Raw genomic sequence first — 14,031 nt, forward strand, 5'->3', positions numbered from 1 at the left:
GGAAGTCTCAATGATGAATTGTGTATTAGTCATTATCTGTGGAAGGCAAGAATGTTGTTGTGTTGTGACCTAGATATGACTGAAATGGGTCGACTAGGGGAGACAACAAAGTATATTACTCATGCGTGGTAATAACATACCTTGATGATAAGGAAGTTTTTTTTTTTACCACATAGGATATAGTTATTTAAATTATGAGTTGAATTAAGTCTTTGATAATTTCAACTATGTATTATGTTTTGGTAATTAAGTCATGTACCAGACTGGTTTGGTAATTTATTACACTCATGTGTCTTGTTTATATTACAGTTACTGGGTAATTGAAATGTTTTTTTCTCCTATGTGAATGTATATTGATGCATTAAATATTACATATAATGCTTGTACATTTAAAGTTTTTGTTCAAAACACTGACATATTTTAATTATCACTGATATAGTCACTACATACTGTTGTATTTGTATGCACTATAAATTTATGACTACAAGTGCTTAGTCTAAAATGAATATATTTTACTCTACTTTGAATTGTACACAATTTTTTGTTGTCTGGCACATGATCCTGCCCTACCAATACTGTATTTATAAATTTTGTTGTCTGGCACATGATCCTGCCCTACTAATATTGTATTTATAAATTTTGTTACACAAAATTTTATTCCAAGGGGGGACGTGTCACAGACTGTATTATTATGTAACTTTATTATATTGTGTTTTACATGAAGTTGCATGAATGAAGAGTACCTGGCTAGCGGAAGGACTGTCTGAGCGATCCTCATGTGTTTTTTCATGTTTTTGGGTGAGATCGCTCATTGACGTAAGGGGAGAGAAAGTTGTGAATAAAAGGGAGAGCAAAAAGGTGAACGGGTGTTGTGTGCTAGAACTTGGGACTGGAACGGTGGCAGTGAATGTAAGATGTCTCCATGACTTGGAGTCGTGACTGTGACTGTACTTGTTGAGTATCTTCTAATATGGATTTACCATGAATAACTATGGATTTATCATTCTCACTGTATATAGTGTAAATAAAGTCATCATTTGAAGTTGCCACTATTGCTTGTATTCCTGTGTGAAAACTAACCCACAACAACAAAGAATTCATGTTGTTACATATGGTGTCAGAAGTGGGGGCAACAACAGTTGCTACATTGTGAGCGTCTACTACTACTGTTACATTGTCAGAAGCAATTGAAGAAGTGTTTCTACATTATTATCAGACGTGTTGATACATTGGAGTCAGGTGATTGAAGAAGCTGATACATTATTGTCAGAGATGGTCAACATTTGTTATTTTGTTGGCTGAAGTGGACGTATACTCAAGTTGTTACACTGATGTTGTTACATTGATGGATTAGATTGAAGTCATAAATCTTCAACGAAGTTACAGTGTTACCACAAGTGATCAAAGAATTGTCACATTATTATTGTAAGCAGTTTTCAACGTTTTTGAAGTGGTCTTCCACTGTTTGCCAGTGAACAACGCTGGTATATCAAGCAAGTTATTGTTACACCTAAATGTGTGTTTTTTTCTATTTGGATTTAGCTGTTCAAGTTTTTTTACTGTGGATCAGCAGATCTAGTTTATTGATTGTAAACTGTTCCTAAAGATGTCTTATCTAAAACTGGACAAATTTCTACTCTGTAACAGGCTACTAGAACTATTTTGAATTTTTTTCAACTTTTTGGAATCAACAAAGTGAACTATTTTTGGACGTATATATGTACTATGAACTTTTCTTGGATTACCAGATGTCTGTAATCAACTAAAACAAGCCAGAAACCAAGAAAGGGTATTGTAAATTAATTAACATTTATCTATTGTCAACTAATGAATTTATATTTTATGTCATAGAAAATATATCAAAATGTCAAATTTTGAAAAATATACAGCACTTGTGAAGGAACTTGACATTCCGAAGGAAGACAGGTTGGCGTTTATAAAAAAATCTACTAAAGAATGATGAAGAGAAAGCTGCTAAAGAGAAAGCTGAGAGAAAAGAAGAAGAGAAGGCTAGAGAAGAAAAAGCTGCTAAGGCGAAAGCTGAAGAAAAAGAAGAAGAGAAGGCTAGGAAGGAAGAAGAGAGGGCTAGGAGGTTAGAGGAAAGGAATTGGAAAATAGAAGATGATGAAAGAAAGATTGCAGCAAAAAGAGAAGAAGATGACAGAAAGCACAAGCATGAAACAGAACTGAGAAGAATAAATAGTAATATGGCCGCAACTGAACGAGCGGGTGAGCACTCAACCAGATTCCAGCTGAAATTCAGGGACTTAAGAGAAGGAGAAGAAATATTAAACTACCTCACACAATTTGAGTGCATTGCCACAACTAACAACTACAGTAGAAGCATGTGGGCAAGTACTTTGCTGAGCAGGCTCACGGGTGAATGTTTAAACATAATTGGCACGCTTGCTGATATTCAAAAAATGGACTATGACCATATTAAAAAAAAAACTACTCACTTGTTATGGGAAGTCGGAGGACGAATATTGAAAAGCCTTTGTGGCGATGAAACTGGAGAGCCACCTGGACACAACGGCCACTTTATTTAAAATGAAGGAAAACTTGCTAAAATACTTTGAACTAGCGGAGATAGACACAACTGATCCAAAGGCTCTGTTAGATCAGTTTCTAATCCTCAAAATGTATGATGAAGCGGGCAAGGGCTTATTCAGCTTTCTAAAAGAAAGGAAAATAAAAACGGAAGATCAGCTTAGAATAGCGGTGGCAACGTTCAGGGATTCACACCCCCATGAGCAGTTGTCGGCAGAGGAAACCGTACTGGCACAGACAGTAGCGGGCAGATACAAACAGCTACCGAGAACACAATCGCCGACAAGAAAAAGGCGTAACAGCCTGCCTAACATTGGAAAGAGTAGACCAATAAGGATAACATGTTATCACTGTGGTAAAGAAGGTCACATGCGAGCTGAATGCTGGAGGTTGAACAATATGAATGACAGACAGCGACAAGGTCCTAGTAGCAGTGGGAGGTATAAGAGCTGGGGATACCAGCACAATAGAAACAGCGGTGACTATACTAACCGTAGGGAATATTCACCACCGAGTCCAAGCAGATACTATAGTGGTACCAACAGAAACCCGCAAGACTACAGGGTTAATTCTTTCAACCAAGGAAGTAGGCTGTCATTTAATAATATTGAAAGGCAGAAAAATAATAACGGTGATACGGAAGCGAAACAAATAGTAGCTACTGCCCGTGATGCTAATGGAAGATTATTTTATTTCCCAGCGGTATTGAATGGGAAAAACACACTTTGCCTAAGGGATACAGGCTGTACAACATTGATTGTTGACAAAGCAATGGTAAAATAATCAGATTACACCGGAGAAGTACAAGAGGTCAGGTTAGCTAATAGGATGTCTATCCATTGTGATATGGCGAAGATTGAAATAGACTGCCCATGGGTTACGGGTTCATTCACAGCAGTTGTGATGGAGAACCCTATTTGTCCTCTAATAATTGGCAACATCCCGGGTATTCCGGATGACTCAATGAAATTTTTAGAAGCATGGCAAGCCAAGAAAGGTAAGATGGTTGTAAACGCCATTATACAGGATGATAACGCAGAGAAGCTAAAAGCTATAGTACAAACGCACTTAACAGCGCCTGAGATGGCAAGGCTACAAAAAGAGGATGAAGTCACAAAAAAACTGATGAATAACATCAATAAACGACAAGGAAAGTACAGAGGCCACTGCTATGAAATAAAAAATGATATACTGGTTAGAATATTTCAGAATAACAGCATTAAAAGGACACAAATAGTCATTCCAGAGAAACTGAAAGGTCTAGTCTTGGAGACAGCACATGATAGTCCTTTGGCGGGGCACATGGGAGTCAGGAAAACTATGAATAGAATCCTTGACAACTCGTTCTGGCCGGGAATCCATCAGGATGTGAAAAGATACATTGGTAAATGCAAGCAATGTATAACTAAAAATCATTTACACAGCAAACATATTGCTCCTATACAGCCAACTGATAAAATAGGAAGGGTGTTTGAGAAAGTGGCTATAGACATAGTAGGACCTCTACCAATTGCATCAAAAAAAGGTCACAGATTTATTCTAACTCTAAGAGACATGGCGTCCATATGGCCAGAAGCTATACCCCTAAGGGATATAAAATCCGAAACTATATGTTCTGCATTATTAGACATTTTTTCAAGATATGGTTTTCCTGAAACTCTGCTGTCAGACAACGGCAAACAATTTACCTCTAATGTGACTAATGCATTAACAAAGCTGCTGAAGATCACTCAGGTACACTCGACCATCTACAGACCGCAAGCAAACGGTATGTGTGAACGGTGGAATAAGACTCTCAAAGTAATGCTAGCAAAAGCTACAGAAGATCATCCTAAGGAGTGGAATGAGTATATTCCGGCGATACTGTTCGCCTATAGAGGAACAGTGCATGACGCGACGGGGTACTCGCCATTTGAATTAATGTTTGGATCAAATCCAAGAGGGCCGCTTTCGTTGCTAAATGATAGATTACTTGGCACTCAAATCACTGAACAAGATACTTTTGAGTTCATTACTGAAAAGAAAAGCAAAATGGTATATGGATTACAATCTGCTCAACAAAATGCGGAGGGAGAGGCAGGTAGACAGAGAAAATTGAAAAACAAAAATAGATACCTCAGGCAATTGAAGGAGACAGACAATGTCTATGTTTGGCTACCTACCTGGAAAGGGGTCAAATTATGGCAGGGACCACTTGTGATTAAAAAGAAAGTGAACGAAGTAGATTATGCTGTGGACATCAAAGGCACAATAAAGATAGTACATGTTGATCTACTGAGGAAATACGATAACATGCCTGATCAGATAACTCAAGTGATGGAGGACATTAATACACATGACACTGACATAAATGAGGAAGTTGGTCGTGATGAAGAACTGTCAAAACGTCAAATAGAAGAACAATCTAGCGTAGTAATTATAGAGGAACAACCTACCTTAGCGAACATAATTCAAACAGAAGAAGAAATCCAGCAAATTACTCCGCTGAAGTACAGAAAAGAACTACAGCAGTTATTGAACGAATTCAAAGATGTCATTACTGAAGATACTGGCTACACAAGAACAATTACTCATGTCATAGAATTAAACAAGGATGCTAATTTCAAAAAGAAACAATATGCAGTACCTTATGCATACAGAGAAGCAGTGAAGAAAGAATTAAATCATTTGATCGAAACTAACAAAATACAACGCTCAAATTCATCTGTAGCTTCACCAATGGTGATAGTAAAAAAGAAGAATGGAAAAGTAAGAATTTGCTGTGACTATAGAGATTTGAATAAAATCACGAAAATAGACGCAGAACCACTGAGAGATACAAATGAACTATTGGAAGAGATAGGGAACTCAACAATTTTCACTCATCTGGACTTAAACCGAGGTTTTTGGCAAATAGGTATGGATGAGGAATCCAAACAATACACAGCGTTTACAACTGATGAAGGATTATTTGAGTGGAATGTTATGCCTTTTGGCCTAGTAAATTCAACAGCAACATTCTCCAGATTTATGAGAATAATGCTGGCAGATATAAAGAATGTCGTACATTTTGTAGATGACATATGTATTCATTCTAAGGATATCAAGACACATATGCAGTCAGTTAGAGAGGTACTAACAAAATTAAGGGAGCATGGCGCGACTATTGCACCTGAAAAGTTAAAATTTGCAAATGAAGAAATGGATTTTTTGGGATTTAAAGTAGGCAAAAATCAAATTAGACCTACTGACGGAAATAAAAATAAAATTCTCAACTTAGAAATACCTAAAACCAAGAAAGAAGTCAAAGGTGTATTGGGTCTATTTAATTTCTACAGCAAATTCATACCCAAGTACTCAGATATAACTCTACCTCTAAGACAGCTAATTACCAAGGACAGCAGTAGAACAATAAATTGGTCTAAAGAATGTCAGGATGCTTTACAGCTAATAAAACAGTACTTTGAACATGAAGTAACGCTTACTGCCCCTAACTTTGAGAAGACACTAACACTGGTAACGGATGCTTCAAATTATGGATTGGGTGCATGTTTAATGCAAGAAGTGGACAAGGTACTACGGCCTATATTTTATCTGAGTAGGTCACTAAACAAAACGGAACAAAACTACTCAACTATGGAGAAAGAATGTCTGGCCATTGTATGGTCCATGACCAAACTGCAGAAATACTTATTAGGAAGAAAATTCATTCTCCTCACCGATCACAAGCCATTGTTAGCTATGAACAACAAACGGATAGCCAACAGCAAGATAAACAGATGGTTATTGATTCTGCTGGATTTTCAGTATGAAATTAGGTCTATAAAAGGGAAGGATAATGTAGTAGCAGATTTTTTGTCTCGGCAAAATGTTGACAGTACAGAAACTGAGCCTACCCTAAACCACATTAGTCAACATTTATAATAAAAAAAAAAATAAAAAAAAAATAAAAATAAAGGGATAATAATACATTATCAATTTACAGTTTATTAATATTATACAGTCTGTAACTGTAAAATATAGATATCAAACAATTTGTATCAGTAATATAAATTGTGTACTATTTCAAAAGATTGTAAACTGTATTATGTTAAACCTATTCTATACTATTAATTAACAGTGAATAAAGTAAATCAAGTAAAAGCTAGAGACTATTTATTCCGCATAACAATAAGACGGAAGTCTCAATGATGAATTGTATTAGTCGATACCTGTGAAAGGCAAGAATGTTGTGTTGTGACCTAGATATGACTGAAATGGGTCGACTAGGGGAGACAATAAGGTATATTACTTATGTGTAGTAATAACATGCCTTGATGATAAGGAAGTTTTTTTACTACATAGGATATAATTATTTAATTCATGAGTTGAATTAAGTCTTTGATAATTTCAACTATGTATTATAGTTTGGTAATTCACTAAACTCATTTGTCTTGTTTATACAATTACTTGGTAATTGAAATGTTTTTCTTTCTCATATTTGAATATATTACACATAATGCTTGTGCATTAGTCTACAAATAATGTATTTTTCCATGTTTTTTTTTGAGATGTATAAAAATTTTGTTGTCTGGCACATGATCCTGCCCTAACAATATTGTATTTATAAATTTTGTTACACAAAATTTTATTTGAAGGGGGGACGGTACACAGACTGTATAATTATGTATCTTTATTATATTGTGTTTTGCATGAATGAAGAGTACCTGGCTAGCGGAAGGACTGTCTGAGCGATCGTCATGTGTTTTTCCATGTTTTTGGGTGAGATCGCTCATGTACGTAAGGGGAGAGAAAGTTGTGAATAAAAGGGAGAGCAAAAGGTGAACGGGTGTTGTGTGCTAGGACTTGGGACTGGAACGATGGCAGTGAATGTAAGATGTCTCCATGACTTGGAGTCGTGACTGTGACTGTACTTGTTGAGTATCTTCTAATATGGATTTACCATGAATAACTATGGATTTATCATTCTCACTGTATATAGTGTAAATAAAGTCATCATTTGAAGTTGCCACTATTGCTTGTATTCCTGTGTGAAAACTAACCCACAACAACAAAGAATTCATGTTGTTACAATTTCCATTCATGCTTTGCCATAGATCGCAGTATAGAAAATCATTGACAAACTATTGTTTAAGAAAGGTTAACTCTTATGTTTTTTAAGCAGGGGAAACAATCAAATATTAATACATTATTTTAAGAAACACACACAAACAAAATAACAGAAATATAATAAAATATACTATTTTTTAATGCAAAATAGAAAATAAAAATAGAAACACAAATATTTTCAATATATAATGTAAAATGAAACTATCTATAAACATGCCCTTTAATACTAGATCTAACTCTAAATGTGAAACTTAAGTCAGATTACAATACTTAATACTAAATATATAGTGATTGTATAATTAACCATGTGTTGTCTGAATTCATTTTTCCCATTTAAAATATTAATTGCTTTTAATTTAAAATATAATAAATTACACAGTAAACATAAAAAAGTTCTCAAACTTCATTAAAGGAAATTTTATTTGGAAATAATAATTTGTAATTAATTTTAGAGACTTAAGCATTAACTGAAATTGTTAGGCTATATATATATATATATATATATATATATATATATATATATATATATATATATTGCATGTAAGTTTTTTTATACTGTTTGTGCATTTCATAACAGTTAATATGAATGTATTTTATTTCTGTTATTTTATTCATTAAACCGATAGTATCGACTACACATTATACATTATTTCAAGTGTGTGGCCTGGTGCATAGACGGGCCGAACGATTTCAATGGCTTTCACTGTCAATTTTAGAGACTTAATCGTTAACTTAAATTATTTGGCTCTATACATTGCATGGACGTTTATTTTTAGAGACTTAATCGTTAACTTAAATTATTTGGCTCTATACATTGCATGGACGTTTATTTTTAGAGACTTAATCGTTAACTTAAATTATTTGGCTCTATACATTGCATGGACGTTTATTTGTATATTGTTTGTGCATTTCATAACGGTTATTATGAATGTACTTTATTTCTGTTATTATATCCATTCAACTTATAGTATCGACTACACTTACATTATTTCAAGAGTGTGACCTGGAACATAGACTAGACAAGCAAAAAAGGTTCACTGGCTTTCACTAGCAATTGTAAACGACCGGCTCTTTAACGTGGCCATGTCATTCGTACACGGGCATTGACCAGCCTTTCTATATAGCTGCTACAAAAGTGTAAAATATGTAAATGGCTTATATTGATTTACAACAAACTTGTGTAGGTCTACGATAGTGTAATAACACCGATGAATGATCGCTTACTTATAAAGTAAAAAAAAAAAACTATTTCCATTGAACATTAAAAAATTGAAAAAATATAGGGCCCACATCCCAAACCGCAAATATAATTATAAGCATTAGGCTTTGCCATAGATCGCAGTAGGGATAAATAACTATAAAGAAAAGCGTGGGTCACTTAAGTACCTATTGGATACCTTTACTAATATTTGAAAAGACACCCACGCTTTTCTTTTTAGTTATTTAAATAGTAGTGAATGCTTTATTTTCTACTTTTTAGTACATTATTACATAAAAGCTTGTTATTAAAACGTTTTTTTTTATGAATTTTTTTTCAGTACTTTACATGTTTTATTTACAAAAGTTACATGACTAAAAACCAAGTCAAGTTTATAGCTAAAGTTGCAGTATAGTATTATGGAATGGTGTAGTCTAGTGGTAAAGAACCGTATCTGTCAGTTAGAAGTGCCTGCAATTTCACACGGGCGTTTCGATCTAGACGGACAGACAATTAGACTGACTGACGACAGAGGAAGTTAGTTAAATAAAAGCTTGTAAAAATCATTGACAAAGTCACCTCAACAGAAAACCCCTACACTCAGCCGAAGACAGAACAACGCCAATAGCAACAATGATCAAAATATATACCCACTCCAACCCTGGACACGCCAACAACTGAACAAGACATATCAGCATCTTTAATAAGTAACAAACACGGATCTGATTCTCGACGCCCAGAAAGAAACCCCCATCCCTCAACCACCCAACAAACAAACATGTTTATAACAACAACAACCACTAAGAGGAAGAAGGACAGCCCAGACCCAGAGAAAACATCAAAAGCAACAAAGGTCAATGAAGAAGTCAAGGAACCAGCAGCCCCCACCCGTTATAAAAACACCACCACTTTATCAAAGGGGTCGTCTGTAAATGACGTCACACTCGTGTGGGGGGAGGGGGTATGTAATTTTGTGAAGGAAATGTGATGAGGGGTGTGACGTCACACCTTTTCACTTTTTAAAAAGCTTTGTTAGAAAACTAGTTTTAGCCGTTATTTCGCGTTTTAGAAAACTGTTTAAATAAGCTGTAATAGGAATTGATTGAAATACTCCATGTTGACAAAGATCAGATAAGATTTTTGAAAACAATATCGATGTTTTAAGAAAAATTCAATTGCAATTTTGATGGAAGTTGTAGGCTGAGGTGTTACGTCATTTTATGGGGTGGGGTCTGGGTTTTGTGACGATGCGTGACGGAGGGGAGGGGGGTGGGAGAGGTAAAAATCTTCCGAAAAAGCGTGATGTCATTTATGGATAACCCCAAAAATCCAAGAAGTGTTTGCGACTTTGTATTTGCATGCCTCTAGATATCACTTAAACAAGCCCTGGATTAGTGATGGTATTCAATATATTGGCAAATTGTATTGATTTATGTGGTGTATGTTTCACCAAATTTTATCTATTATATTTTGGATAGTTTGTTGAGAATAATTATGTTAATAATCAGATGTGTTGTTTGGTGTTGTAATACAATCTACTTGAATTACCATGTTATTTTTCTTCATACTAAATCAAAAAGATAAAATATTTTACCCTCTGTGATTTCAATTATTTAACTATCTACATTTCCACCCAGAATAAAAATATATGTTAAACTGGGTATTAAACCAAGCTATTGTAGAACAACGTTAAAATATTATATAACTGATGCTCGTTATCTATAACGAAATGCAAAGATTGTAAACATTATAATCGTCAAGATCCCAACGTCGAAAATAGATTATTTAAATCACGTTATGTGGCGAGGCTGTTAATGGAATCCCCGGAGTTTTATCATAACGTTTACCAAATGAATGATATTGAGAAAGATTACTACGAGTTGATGTATGCTTTGATTGTACTTCTAGAGTACAAGTCGAAAATTATTGGGTCATACACGTGAAGAGGAACATATAGTAGATTTAATACTGGATGTTAGACACGAGATCAAGAAAGTCTAAAAAAAATGACCAGATCTTGTTATTTTGTCTTCAAGTGTCAGAAAAGATGTCACTATATAGGTTGCTTATGCTTCAAGAGCTGCCTATACATCAATCAATTAAAGTATAAGACTATATGTTTCTTATTGGCTGTAAAAATATATCAACAACAATCAGAAGCGATGGAGAAAATGTTACATCTAACCCAGACTAAAGCTGTTTTTCCATCGAAAAAAAAAAACACGAAGAGCGAAAGCAAAAAAAGAGAAGAAACGAGAAGTATCAAATAATAATAGTGTCAAAAAATGTGACATAATGGATCAGTTTAAATGCATCCAAGAACATTTTAAATCAAACATTAAATAAGTGAAGAATGGCGAACAATAAAACACACAATAAAAATTACCTTGAAAATACTCGATATTTAATGAATAGAAAAATAGAACAAAATAAGCATGAATAATACTATTGCAATTCTCACACCTTTTAAATAAAATAAAATTGATCTGACTAATGTCCGTGTGATAAGCTCGCCGATTAAGAAAAAGAAATTATTAGAATTGTATTGTTTCGATGAGATAAATAAAGGGGACTTAAATCAATTTACATTTTATAAGGGAAACAACTTTCTAATTATTTTGTTGATTAACCTGTACCTAAAAATTTAAAAGCAGCATATAAAATTTGCATAAATATATTAATTTTTAAATAGCAACTTATACGCACACATATATTTTTTAAGAAAAAAGTTTTGATTTGAAATGGAAACTAAATTGCTTTAATATTCAAAAATCAAAAGATACATTTAAATATATTATATATTTTGTTATATAGAGTGACTGCTAATTAAATTTTTCTAGTCAAACTACCGAACATACACTGTCGTTTTCGAATTTTAATTTTGACTATCGATTAAATTTTCTGTATTTTCAAATTACTTTAACACTACTTAAAGACCCAAACCCCTCAGCCACCACGCCGATGGAAAAAAAAAAATCAATGAATCATCATTTAATTACACATTTGTATATTCACTTTAAAAAAAACATTGTAATTAGACGTTTTGTTTTAGATCTATGTATAAGTAAACCATCTTAAATGAATGAAAGTTGGCTACAAGTAAGAAACAAATATTACTATTGCAAATCTGTATCAGCCCTCATTAGCCGCTGATGAAAACTGTAAAACTAAAGCGAACATGCAAGGCAAAAGGACGCTGTAAATTACATGTTTGAGGCGGAAAAAAACAGAGAGAAAAAAATATGACTAATGTAAACTATGTCTGTAATCTACTTGTATAATAATGTGATATTGTACCTATGCACACATTTTCATTTGACTTTTTTTGGCTTTAAATATATACTTACTAGGCATACTGCCTAGCTTCGCTTAGGTTTTCAAAAAAGTTGGGGAATTGAATGATTAATTAATAGGTGATTGGCTGCTATCTTAAATGCTTAGGGCCTAAATTTTTACAGTGGAGTATTTTAATGTCACTCAAATAATAGATGGAATATTCGAAAACTTATTACTTGTACGGTTATTAGAACTGCAAGGGTTTTCTTAATATTATCAATCAAATATTATAATAAATTAGTTTCACAATTAATTTATACATTACAGTTCAATGCAAAACTTAATTCGTAACAAAATATTTATTTAAAACAATGCTATACTTTATGATGTTTGTTTTTTTTCTTAAAAAGAGTATACAAAATATTTAAAAATTATTACATTAAAAAGTTACCTCCCCTGTTCAAAGACCAAATGACCAAATCTTGTATAATGAGAATTTCACTCGCGGTCATTTTTAGCCCTCTAAGAGGGCTATAACTCTGACCAACAGTTTTCAATACGGCGTAGTCAGCTTTTGAGGTGTATACAAAAAATTAGTCAGATGTAAAGAGGGTAAGTGTCCTAAAATCCGTTTTCAAATTACCCTCTGTTTTTTCTATAAAATACAAAGATAATATAGGGAAATACGACTGGTCAGTTTTGACCCATTTAACGAATTTTCCCGGACATGGCGAGTTTCTTGTGACACCCCAAGGCGTTCTCCTACCACCTCACAAAATTTCAAGGGGGGTCGTCGGAGGAAATTTTTTTTCGTAATAGAGCTCATATAAAGAGAAATTCACTCGCGGTCACTTTTTAGAACTCGTCGAGGGCTTTGAGTGAAACCGACAGTTTTCTCTAAAGCTGAAGCCATTTACCTAAGAGCATGCAAAAAATTAGCCAGATGTAAAGACGGTAAGTGCCCTCAAATCCGTTTTGAAATCACCCTCTGTTTTTCCCATAAAATACAAAGATTATATAGGGAAATACGACTGGTCAGTTTTGACCCATTTAACGAATTTTCCCGGACATGGCGAGTTTTTTGTGACACCCCAAGGCGATCTCCTACCACCTCACAAAATTTCAAGGGGGGTCGTCGGAGGAAATTTTTTTTCGTAATAGAGCTCATATAAAGAGAATTTCACTCGCGGCCACTTTTTAGCCCTCGTCGAGGGCATTGAGTGAAACCGACAGTTTTCCCTAAAGGTCAAGCCATTTATCTAAGAGCATGCAAAAAATTAGCCAGATGTAAAGAGGGTAAGTGCCCTAAAATCCGTTTTGAAATCACCCTCTGTTTTTCCCATAAAATACAAAGATTATATAGGAAAATACGACTGGTCAGTTTTGACCCATTTAACGAATTTTCCCGGACATGGCGAGTTTTTTGGGACACCCCAAGGCGTTCTCCTACCACCTCACAAAATTTCAAGGGGGGTCGTCGGAGGAATTTTTTTTTCGTAATAGAGCTCATATAAAGAGAATTTCACTCGCGGTCACTTTTTAGCCCTCGTCGAGGGCTTTGAGTGAAACCGACAGTTTTCCCTAAAGGTCAAGCCATTTACCTAAGAGCATGCAAAAAATTAGCCAGATGTAAAGACGGTAATAGCCCTAAAATCCGTTTTGAAATCACCCTCTGTTTTTCCCATAAAATACAAAGATTATATAGGGAAATACGACTGGTCAGTTTTGACCCATTTAACGAATTTTCTCGGACATGGCGAGTTTTTTGGGACACCCCAAGGCGTTCTCCTACCACCTCACAAAATTTCAAGGGGGGTCGTCGGAGGAAATTTTTTTTCGTAATAGAGCTCATATAAAGAGAATTTCACTCGCGGTCACTTTTTAGCCCTCGTCGAGGGCTTTGAGTGAAACCGACAGTT

At 34.5% G+C, this 14,031-nt stretch overlaps 1 protein-coding gene across 1 annotated transcript; it reads left to right on the top strand.

Annotated features, from left to right (window-relative positions):
* The first annotated feature begins 253 nt into the window (after positions 1-253).
* Positions 254-2,549, top strand: LOC131935317 (ensconsin-like). The gene is made up of 2 exons (XM_059291700.1): positions 254-271; positions 1,956-2,549. The coding sequence occupies exons 1-2, from the start codon at positions 254-256 to the stop codon at positions 2,547-2,549; spliced, it is 612 nt and encodes a 203-aa protein (XP_059147683.1).
* The last annotated feature ends 11,482 nt before the right edge of the window (positions 2,550-14,031 follow it).

Source organism: Physella acuta, unplaced genomic scaffold (assembly GCF_028476545.2).
Source record: "Physella acuta isolate Inbredline_101_S28 unplaced genomic scaffold, ASM2847654v3 ptg000142l, whole genome shotgun sequence".
NCBI classification, from domain to species: domain Eukaryota; kingdom Metazoa; phylum Mollusca; class Gastropoda; family Physidae; genus Physella; species Physella acuta.